Genomic DNA, 12042 nt, shown 5'->3' with positions numbered 1-12042 from the left:
TACTGATAAGTTTGGTATCTACAGTGAGATATCGGCAATCCCAAAACTCCCTCTCCCTTGCGTTACTCCTATCTCTTAAAAACTACTCTAAACAACAATGAAAAAAACAATTGTATTTTTTTTTTCTTGTATAATGTACTGTTGTTTATACCTTAAACTGATTTCGAAAAGAGCAACAGCAGAGTTTCTTGCCCGTTCTTCTTTGGTGAGAACTGCTTTCCGAACTGGTGGTAGAGTTAATATTGACGGAATCTAAATAATGTATAATATTTTAAGTGTTTAAATAAATAATCTCATATAATTTAAGTTGACAGTGCACGATTATTCTGGATGATTTGAGAGTTATATTTCATCTGTAGACCCATTCATACTTGAAATAAAATAGCCTACGTGTCGAAATATTTCCAAAAACCATTCGTACCTTAATCCTCGGAGGCCATCTTCTTCATGAGGCTTTAAAACATCAACCCAGTTTTCGCCTTGTGTGTTCCGCCCCTTGACATGATAGGCGACGAGCCTTTTTATCTTTTTATTGCTTTGAATGACGAGACGAGCTTGCCATTCGCCTTATGGTAAACGAAACGACCGCCCATAAATATTAGAAACACCATCCAACACCTTGAATTACAAAGTATTGGTTGTTATTCCACTGCGCTCGCCGTCCTGATACATAAGATGTTAAGTTTTATTATGTCCAGTAATTACACTGGCTACAATGTCTAGCCTATCGCATTTCGAACATAAAATCCAGTCAAATAATATTTTCGTAACTCAAATAATGCTCTTTATAATGTCTCTATTAGCAAATATTTGACCTGTCAATCATTATAAACGTATGCAAATTCTCACTCTTCACTGCTGTAAATCAATGTCACGATTATGAAGTAATGATAATGTATTTACAGTAACGGTTATACGAGTTATTGAGATCAGACTTGGGTCAACGTATGCTGGCTAACTGTCCATCGACCTCGGATTTGAATTATTTCTCAAAAAACTTCAATGAGCTTGCCTTTTACGGTGCGTTGACAATTAATCTATGTATGAAGAATATTGTTTTAAAAGCCATCATGACATTTTATGGTTTAAAACTACTAATAGCTGTCTCTAGTGGCATTTATTTTGCTAAAAATAGTTCTAGTACTTCAAGTGGTTGTCTTGTACCAAAGCGATCTAAGCAGTTATATTCCCAATGCGTATTTCCGTCTAGCGTTGACCATAATTGCAGAAACCGAGTCATTGTTTCAATACCTGTTAGTCGATTGTCCATATCCTTATTAGTGATGAACTGAAGTATTATCTACTTATCCAGTTGTCTTTGCATGGACATTGACTTCTTTATTTTTTTAAACCCATTCATTTTATATAACAAAGTGAAAGCCCATTGCCGCATCTGGCGGAACGCGATAAATTCAAAACCTACCATGCGGATTTCCATGAAATTTGGCATGGAAATAGTATGAGACCCTTGGAAGGACATAAGCTATTTTATCCTGGGAACATAATATATAACGGGACTTTATGCCGGACAAACTCATTTGTCTAGTTTTGGTTATAAAAAAAAGAATTTTTAACATATTGGATTATTCGAAAACATCGAAAGGATATATTTGCTTTTAATTTAGCTGTTAATTTATTTAAATTTGAAAAGACACGGTATATATTTCAATTCTAGAAATTTATATCGCGACATATCTATAGCCGCACTCCGAAAAAATAAAAAAATAAACAATTTTTTTTTATAACATGAATTTATGCCACTTGCTGCAAATGTTGACAGGTAAATTAAAAGCAAGTATTCCTTCCTATACGTTCAAATTATATAGGGATAGTAGAATTAATGTATCAGTGAATGTGTTGATTAAGAATGTAAGCAGGAATACTTTAATATATGATGCGATTAAAAAAAAAATGTTTTTTGGTTGATTTAAAAATTAAAAACAATAATTAATAATTGACTAACATATCAAAATAAATAATAAATCATCACATTTTTCCGAATTTAAACCTTATAAACATTAAATTAACTATAATGTATTATTACGTATTTAATTGTAAATTCAGTTCACATGTAAATGAGTTGCCATTTTATAAATTGGGAGACGTTGCCCTCTACAGACTTTGAAAAGTTAATGTTCTTTTTTCAAATGTTTACATTTGGAGCTGTCTGTACTAATGGATTATACGGTTAGAGAATTGGAATAAAATTGATTTCTTATGTTTACGCGAATGTTAGACATTGAAATTAAACTAATTTTCGGATTCTATCGCGGTGCTAGTATTTTATTTTCTCCCGACGTTTCGAAGACTTTGCAGCCTTCATGGTCACGGGGGGGATCCCCCCGTTTAATTTCAATGGAATAAAATTGCCAGTGTCATGGACATAAGCATTCCAAAAATAGATCCATTCTTTATAGTCTTTAGGTGTATTATTTAATACCTAGCTTTTGTTGCGTCCGCGAGAAAGTTCGTTAAAGAAATAAAAAATGCCGTTTATCATTGGTGATATAACTTACTATTAGATAAATTAAAATTAGTATCATAGATGTTCTAGAAATTACCCGATTGAAACAAAAACTTCAGCTACTATGAGGAAAAAAGGAACAGAGGTAAAGATAAAAAATTGCGGAATTAGAAATTCCTGTATGTATTCCAAACAAAGACTGGGTAGATGTCATCAAAATTTACTGAACTATTTGTTGAATGATGCACAGACTGGCCCGGAGTTAGAAGTACAATTTGTACCATACATGGCGAAAAATTCGCCCTCTACCACAATATGAAATAAAAAATTGGGCGAATAGAGGGTTAACTAGATCTATTTGTCTTTCAAAGATATATAACCAATAGTTTGACGTTCTCACATTCATAGAGAGATTTATTTACAATTCCAAGAAAAATTTAATAGATAAATAACGAAAATTATTTATAATGCATATTTGATGCGAATTTAATGCAAGTAAATTTAACATAGGTTATGTAAGTAATGGGCTGTAGACAGAAAGGTTAATGTGTGTTTTTACAATGATGTTATAATAACGTGACGAAACTAATAAGCCAAATAATAAATGAATGTAATAGAAATAAAAAAGGCGAAAAAATTACATTATTAATGAGCCCATGCAAACTTTAGTGTTTATATTTAAATTTATAATTGCAAGTATAAACCATATAGTTGGAAAAGAAGAATGTAGATCACTTCTGGATAAATGATTGATTTTTATAAACAATGACAGGACGATGATGCTTGGTTTTGAGGGTAATAATGTGGGTTTACTTCTGATCAGGACTTCCCATAACTGCTCTTTATTCATGACTCGACTTCGCTCTCAGCTCCGCCTGCGTGAAAATGCTTTCCTAACATAAAACTCCTGCTTTATATTTTCCCAGGATAAAAAGCCTATAGCACCCAAGAGTAATGTAGTTTCCTAATAGTAAATCAAAATCGGTTTCTTGCTTCTTGACACAACGCGTGCAAACAAAAAACCTCTTGAGCTTTATATATCCTGTAGGGTAATAAAGATTGTTTTTCGTAAAACATTTGGACCCTGGTAAACTACCAAAACGCAAAGGCAAAGTTATCACGTATATTTACCAATAGGGAAAGTAAAGACCAAAATGTATAGGTATGTACGAGTTATAAAAATGCAGCAGACAATATATGTAAATGCGTCTTACATCTGCAATTCTTAAGTATACGATACAGATAATGTAAGCCGATAACATCACTTGTAATCTTAATGTAAATACTTTAAATATTATCATTTTTCTTCAGAAATATGAACGTTTTACAAAACATATTATATAAGTAGCTTATATTATTTGTCAAGTTGGTATGGCCGTGTTCAAATCTTTGAAATCTGGCAAAGTTAAACAACATATTTAATTATTTTTTTTTTTTAACAAAAGTAAGTGATCCCTTTATAAGCGAATTTCGGATACGGCGGCCAATCTCAACGGAGATCAGCCAAGTACGCAGGACATATTATAGTGTACAAGTATGTACGCAATACTCAGGTGCACTCTCTGTTTCTTCACATAATACCATGAGACGGCAGTCCGACATGACCGGTGGGAGATCAAGTGTAGGACTAACGGCTCTTTTTTTTTTTTTTTTTTTTAACGTAGGTAAATCATCAGATGACTATCTCCCGCCTTGGGATGGGCGGGAGGGCGTGTCAGACTTCTACTGACTAAAAACCTACGGTGTTCCCATCCTTTGCCTATGTGCCTAGGTCCAAGATCCGATGGCATTGAAACCTAGGCAGGCACCGGCCCTAAAGGGCCCCGTCAATGACACTGACACTGCTCTGCGAGGCGCGCGTGGAACACTACGCGCCGTACACACGGGCCGTTGGGGTGTTTCGGGCGACGAGCTACCCAATGCTCGTCACCCGACGGTCCGTGCCTACGGAGGCTGACGATCCTCAGCAGACGTCCGACGCCCGCGTCTTGTACGTCTGCCGTGGCGGATGGGACGTTGGGCGCTTTGGCGCCGTAGCCGACCCGCCACCTCCTTTGCGAGCATCACGTCGTCGCAGAAGGAGGTGACTGCATCCCACTCTCTCTCGCCCCGGAGCATGGCTTCTACCAGGCCCCGACGCGAGTGGTCTCCGCCACCGATGGCCGTTGTGAGAACACGGCGGTGCTCAGCCCAAGCTGGGCACACCTCCACCGTATGCTCCACCGTGTCCTCCGGTCGATCCGCACAGTACAAACACGCGGGCGTATCCTCCACCCGGATCCGATACAGGTACCTGCCGAAGCAGCCGTGACCGGTCAGTACCTGCGTCGTCCGGAATGAGAGGACGCCGTGACGTCTCGTCAGCCACACCTCGAAGAGGGGACTTACCGCCGCTATCGTGGCGTGCCCAAGGACTAACGGCTTTACGTGGTTTCGAGGCCCGTGCCTTTCTCACGTGGCTCGTCAGAAAGGCATGAGGTGATAGCCCACGGCGGTGTGATAGCCCTGTTGCTATCATACCGCCAATTTTCTGTCTCCAAGCTACGACTGAGTCATTTTTGAAGATGGACAAACCCAGTCACAATTATTTTGTCTCGACCTGGGATTCGAACCCAGGACCGGTAGTCGTTCTTATACCGTGTACAATTACAACTACGTCACCGAGGCAGCCAAAGAAATGAGTAGTAGGTATATTATAACACGTACATTCAAAATGTGTATACTCTTATTCCGACTACTTTCGCAATATTCTTAAATGATTATCATCAAATTAATGTAAATAATTTGTAATGACCCAAAACTGCTGTTCAAACAATATTTATTGATTATAAAACGAATATAAATTTTAACAGACGAAAAATTTTGGATAAAATTTAACATTGCTAATACAGATAATAGCAATTCAAAAGTAAGTGCATAAAAGAACGTTAAAATTTAAAGAAACATGTCTGAACCACATTATTATTTAAGGATTAAACCGTTATCTGAGACATAGTCAGACCCAGTGATGCTCTTTGCTTTATCACTTGCAATAAAAATAATTAAATCTGCAATTTCTTCGGATTCCCCAACACGGCCCAAAGCAGTAGCGTCCTTAAGCGAAGCCAAATTAATAAGTAGACCAGGTGTGTTGAATATCTCGGTGTCAACTGGCCCAGGGCTGACACTGTTCACTCGGACGCCATGAGGAGCCAACTCCAAAGCGATACATCTCGTGAAATGATTTAAAGCGGCTTTCGAAGTCTTGTAAGAGATTTTGTAAGGATTCCCAATATATCTGCCAGAAATACTTGACACATTGACAATGTTACCTTTGCTCTCTATGAGGTAAGGCGCAGCCAAGTTAGTGAGGAAGGCAACGGCTCTCATGTTAGTGGCCATTATAGAGTCGAATATTTCCATGAAGTCTGGGTTTTGGATGTTATCATGTTTAAAAATACCGGCATTGTTCACCAAAATGTCAAGCTTGCCAAAGACTTCAACTGTTTTGGCAACGATGCTTCGTGCTTCATCGTCTTTGGACACGTCGGCTTTGATAACGAGAGGGTTTCTTCCGAATTTAGCGCAGTCTTCAGCTACTTTAGACAATCTTTCCTGATTTCTTCCCACTAAGGCAACGTTGGCGCCTTCTTGAGCAAAGCGCACTGCTGTCGCCGCACCAATACCGGAACTCGCGCCGGTTACAATCACAACTTTATTAACGAAGAACGCCATATTGTGTTAACTGTAGGTAATACAAATTCGCACTAAACTTTTAACAATCGCACAAGTGTTTTTATCCATTTTGATAATGTATATGACACTACTATCTCCAACCACGGTGTTATGTCACAGTCAATATACCGGGCTTAACTGCTATGTCAATATGACACTGATATGCTGCGCACACAGTTACATGGGTCCCTATCGCGAACGCGAAGTAATGGGTTACGTTACAGGGGCCTTATTCTCTATCCCGCACGTTATTTTGACAGTGCGTAACAAGCACGTAACACAACGCATCATGTTTAGGATTATAGAAATTTGGCTGACAGAATACCATTCCACGCACATTTCTCGAAGATAACATGACACAGCGGCGTTACGCGTTTACACTATCATACAGAATAAGCCAACAGGTTACGTTACGCGTAACGTTACTGGTCGCGTTACGATAGTGTGGATGGTGATATCTGTTCGACTCGCCTTGATAATACACGTAACAAGCCAACTTATTCGAAGTGATTTTTTGATAAATTTGGTAACGTTTAGTGTTCGGTGGTGTCCACAATTGTAACAATGTATAATATTTCTTCGTTCATGAAATGCTTCCTTTGAAGACATGAGTTCCATGGATTGTGGCGGAAATAACATCTGCCCGATCATCCCTCCCACGTGTATGTATACCATTTATAAGATGAGAATCCTCCTTATTGTTAATATGTCTTTAGATCAAACCAGGTCAATAATAAAAAATCACATTAATCCAATTGATACTTAATGATGTAGTCTAACTTACTAAAGTGATATCACTATATCGAATCCTTCCGGCTAATGTAAGTTCCGCCCACTTTACGTCCCGATAGCGTCGACTTGGTCATGTCTAAATATGTAGTCTTAATATATCTAATAAATGTATTGTCAAGAGATCGTATCGTTTATATAATTTCACCAATTTACATGTACTCACTAATTAATAGATAAGTAAAATAAATTTCAGAAAGCTTGTTTTTGCGTCGTGTTGCGATGACTCAATCGCTATTGTCATTTGACTGAACGCGATTACTTAATTATGCAATATTTAAATGGACTCTATTATATCCGAAATATAGTCGATTTTAGTAGTTAATAGTATGTGACGCGTAAGTATTTGTACAAATTTAATTTTACACAAATAAATGAATTTGCATGTATACAAAATATTATTTTTAAAAAATTTATTAACTTTTGGTTTTTGAACATCATTAATTTTCCACTCGTCTTGATCCCGTTGAGTGATTGGAGTAATCTCCACAAAACATTATTAAATCGATGGTTTCATATAAATATAATCTACAAAATGTACGATAATTTTTTATAAGTAACCGTACATTAATATTGATTATACGCGAACGTTCATCCTTTCATACCAATGTCATATGAAAGTCTTCATTCGCCTGGGTTGTCGTGATTAACAGAAAAATACGTCGTATGTAGTTGACAGAGGTGTTACAATTACTACGCAAATAATTTATTATTCTTTGCGATTATTTGCCATTGATGCTCCGCAAACTTAATGTATGTCACAATGAATACAGACATGTAAAAAATTGAAGAATTTTGGGTTTTTCAGATTGCCTCTTATCTAATTTTCACAAGATAGAAAACCATTCAAGTGTAACGAGTCTATCCAGGCCTCACATCTGCCACTGCAACTTCTACAACCTAGGATGGACAGTGCCGCTAATTGTAGGACATCGAATGGTGTGGGCAATTCTCTGGAAGGAATAATTCGGCTTAAATCCACTACGACAGTCAATTAGAAAGACAGGGAGGATATGGGTATACTGGGATGGGTATAAAAAACATGATAGGCAATATGAATTCAATCATTCGTAATGTAAAACAACTGTGGAAAAATACATTTATTGTTTTGTAATTGACAATTAAATTTTAACAAACAGAGATTATTACGTATTAATAAAGGTAAGATTTAATACTAAACCTTTCAACAAACTATTGCTAAAGAAATTATGAAGTAGTTGATGAAAAACATAAAACTTATTCTAGAATGAATGAACATATCGAAAACATGCTATTGCTTAAGGAGCATACCGTTGTCCGAGACGTAGTCAGACCCAGTAATGCTCTTTGCTTTATCACTGGCCACAAACAGTATCAAATCCGCAATTTCTTCGGATTCCCCAACTCGGCCCAAAGCAGTAGCGTCCTTAAGCGTTGTCAAAGCGTCAGGCAAACCGGCTGTGTTGAATATCTCGGTAGCGACTGGCCCAGGGCTCACACTGTTCACTCGGACGCCATGAGGAGCCAACTCCAAAGCTATACATCTCGTGAAATGATTTAAAGCGGCTTTCGAAGTCTTGTAAGAGGTTCTGTGAGGATGTCCAACACATCTACCAGCAATACTTGACACATTGACAATGTTGCCTTTGCTCTCTATGAGGTAAGGCACAGCTAAGTTAGTGAGGAATGCAACGGCTCTCATGTTAGTGGTCATTATAGAGTCGAATATTTCCATAAAGTCCGGTTTTTGAATATCATCATATTTATAAATACCGGCATTGTTGACCAAAATATCGAGTTTGTCGAAGGCTTCCACCGTTTTGGCAACGATGCTTCTCGCTTCATCGTCCTTGGACACGTCGGCTTTGATAACGAGAGGGTTTCTTCCGTATTTAGCACAGTCTTCAGCTACTTTAGCCAATCTTTCTTGATTTCTTCCCACTATGGCAACGTTGGCGCCTTCTTGAGCAAAGCGCACTGCTGTCGCCGCACCGATACCGGCACTCGCGCCGGTCACAATCACCACTTTATTAACGAAGCACGCCATATTGTGTTAGCTGTAGGTAATACAAATTTGCACTGAACTCCTAACAATCACACAAGTGATTTTATCAATGTAGATAACGTAGGATGACACTGTTATCTGCGCAAACAATATTATGTCACAGCTGGGCTTAGTATGCCAATGGGAAATCGCGAGACAAAATGCGATCTACGCCGAGATCTGATGATTGAATTTAGAGGTTATGATTTTGCGTCGGTTTTTTTATTAAATTCTTGTAATTATTTCCAATATACACTAAAGCATAATGATATGTTAAATTTCACAGGCACCTAATGGATACCGGAAATATATTTAAAAAGAGGTAGATGATCTCACGTGGCGGCGTCACAAGCACTATGTTGTTTGACTGAGCGTGACTATTTCAGTGAGCTGTGTAACATCTATTTATAAAACGGTTAAATGAACCCGATTACATCTGAAATACAATGTACATAGATACAAGTAATTAGTAATGTAAAACAAGTTGATAATTGTCTATCGTTAACCGAGTCATTTGTACAACAATACCAAATATGTTTAAAGAAATCTTTCGTTGTTTGTCAATACAACAGACCGGCCCGGCTTAAATAAAGTAAATAACAATGCATTGAACTTAACAATTAAAGGACCACAAGAACGTGGTCTCACTGACAAAAAAACAAGGGTTAACGCAGAGCTCTAAATAGGCTGGTTGATACAAGATCGATGCCTGATAATTTGGGTACTTACCAAAAACAAAAAAAAAACACGATCGTAATTGACCTTTACGCTTTAAATAGATTTTATTGCACATTTCTTAACCAAAAATAAATTAATTACCCAAAACATAAATCATACAGTTTTTTTATGAATTAATTGATTTTCGTTTTTTGAACCTTGTTAATTTTCCACTCGTGAGTGATTGATATAATAACATAATCCTTACATACATATTATAAAACAAAGTCCCCCGCTGCGTCTGTCTGAAAGCGATAAACTCAAAAAATACTGACCGGTTTTCGATTAATTTAGTATGGAACTTAGGACTAAAGACATAGAATACTTTTTATCGCGGGAAAATATAAAACGGGACTTTTATACCGGTAAAACACATTCACGCCGGCGAAGACGCGAAATAGTAAAAATTAATTTAAAAAATGATCGAATATTTCTTGTTAAAAAATGATGTAAGTATTTATCCTTACATATTATAATGAATCACTACGATGTCATAATTTGCATGCACCTGCGTTTGATTGATTGACGGAAAAATGATTCATAATATGTAGTAGGTAGAAATGTTATAATTACCTCGCAGATAATTTATTATTTGTATTTAATTATATTATTTGCAATGGAAAAGATTAATGCATGCCACTCTGAATTCTAGAGTGTAGGAATCAAAGTGGTTTAGGCACTCCAGATAATTAATGTTTTATCTAATATTGGCAGTATTGAAGAGCCGGCCATGTGCAAGCCATGCTCGCAAACTATTTTCTACCTTCTTTACGTCCTAAAGTGTTTTTTTAATTAGAAATTGGCAGCAAAACAAAGAAATAAATAATACGAATAGAAGACGAATTACTATTATGTTATAAGCTTAACTTAAACCCTAAATCCCTAATCTAAACCCACTATAATAAATGAGAAAGTTTGTGAATATGTTCCGATGTTTTTGTTAGAAGTACACGCAGAAACAGCTGAACGGACTTAGATGAATTTAGGATAAGAGTAACCAAGTGCTGGATTAAGACATAGGCTACTTTTTATTCCGGTTATGTTTCCCAAGGGAACTAATGAATATTTTTTTTTAATCAGTGACGTTGTTATCGCACACGTGGAGATATTTGTTTTAGGTATTTTTGTAGGTGGTTAGTTTTCACGCGGGGGAAGCCACGAACGACACCTAGTTAATAAAATTCTAGGACATCGCCTCTCTCTATATCCAAACTCCGAAATATTTAAACATATTATTTATACTAAGAAAATGAAAAACCTGTTAGCCAACATATCTATTAAGGTAAAATATGGAATTGATTTCTTCTACTGAAAATTTTAACTTTAAAACAAAAAGTAGAATTGGCTTTGGAACTTTAATTTTCCACTTCAGGTTTTACAAACATAATTTCAGTAAGTAAAATAAATTTTACAATAAATCTAATAATTTTAAACAAGATGTAACAATGCAATGACCCTTAATCGTTGATATCTCATCCTCTCCCAATGACCGACCTGAGTCGAAGTTCGTAATCCGTTAGTTGGTTGCCCGCAGCATGATCATTTCATTTCAAAGGGTTGCGAGTGCCTAAAACGCTCACCCAAACATCCTGTGTGTTTATATAAAACGACCCTTGTCAGGGCCCTTATTCTGTATGAAAGTAAAGTAAACGCGTAACGCGGCCGAGTCATGTTATCTTCGAGAAATGTGCGTGGAATGGTATTCTGTAAGCCAAATTTCTATAATCCTAAACATGATGCGTTGTGTTACGTGCTTGTTACGCACTGTTAAAATAACGTGTGAGATAGAGAATAAGGCCCCAGGCAAACATAAGTCTAAAAAAACACAATGACATTTATCAAGTTTTTCTTTTGTTTATAAACAAGGAAATTGTTTTATGTAAAACAAAACGTCATTTGAAACAGTTGCTGTCCGCGCGCTACATGTTTAGAATGCAAAGTGCTATAATTATTTTGTATACGTGCGTTATTTTAATTGGTATCGCGTAAATTATACTACAAATAATAGCTGTATTTTACATAATATTATTATATTACTTAACGAATAATAAAGTACTTGAAAAATTGTTTCAAGTTTTTTGTAAACTCAAAACATCATATTTATCACATAAGAGACAATTTATTTTAAATTAGGTGGTCCCCGGCTTCGCCTGCATTAAAAGCCTTTCCATGATCCATTACGCTATTTATATGATATCAGCGCTAAATCAGATAAAAATAACTCGCAATGTATTATCAAGTGGCACGATAGTCTAGTTGATAATTGAACGATCTCCCTAGATGAAGGTCAGGTTCAAAATCCATGGCGAACACGCTTGAATTTTCGAAATTACTA

The 12042-nt window shown here is 36.6% G+C and overlaps 3 protein-coding genes across 3 annotated transcripts in view; 1 reads left to right on the top strand and 2 right to left on the bottom strand.

Annotated features, from left to right (window-relative positions):
• Positions 1–12042, top strand: part of LOC115446505 — a 61440-nt gene that overhangs the window by 30346 nt on the left and 19052 nt on the right. The window lies entirely within an intron of this gene.
• Positions 5264–6212, bottom strand: LOC115446507 (uncharacterized oxidoreductase TM_0325). The gene has a single exon (XM_030173175.2). The coding sequence runs from the start codon at positions 6176–6178 to the stop codon at positions 5426–5428; it is 753 nt and encodes a 250-aa protein (XP_030029035.1). The 5' UTR covers positions 6179–6212; the 3' UTR covers positions 5264–5425.
• LOC115446506 (glucose 1-dehydrogenase-like) lies at positions 8039–9189 on the bottom strand. Its single transcript, XM_030173174.2, has one exon. The coding sequence runs from the start codon at positions 8991–8993 to the stop codon at positions 8238–8240; it is 756 nt and encodes a 251-aa protein (XP_030029034.1). The 5' UTR covers positions 8994–9189; the 3' UTR covers positions 8039–8237.

The sequence above is a fragment of the Manduca sexta genome, chromosome 16 (assembly GCF_014839805.1).
Source record: "Manduca sexta isolate Smith_Timp_Sample1 chromosome 16, JHU_Msex_v1.0, whole genome shotgun sequence".
Classification (NCBI taxonomy): domain Eukaryota; kingdom Metazoa; phylum Arthropoda; class Insecta; order Lepidoptera; family Sphingidae; genus Manduca; species Manduca sexta.
This window is presented reverse-complemented; position numbering and strand designations above follow the sequence as displayed.

Coding starts and splice junctions, on each gene's coding strand:
- LOC115446507 (XM_030173175.2), bottom strand. CDS start 6,178: ATGGCGTTCTTCGTTAATAAAGTTGTGATTGTAACCGGCGCGAGTTCC.
- LOC115446506 (XM_030173174.2), bottom strand. CDS start 8,993: ATGGCGTGCTTCGTTAATAAAGTGGTGATTGTGACCGGCGCGAGTGCC.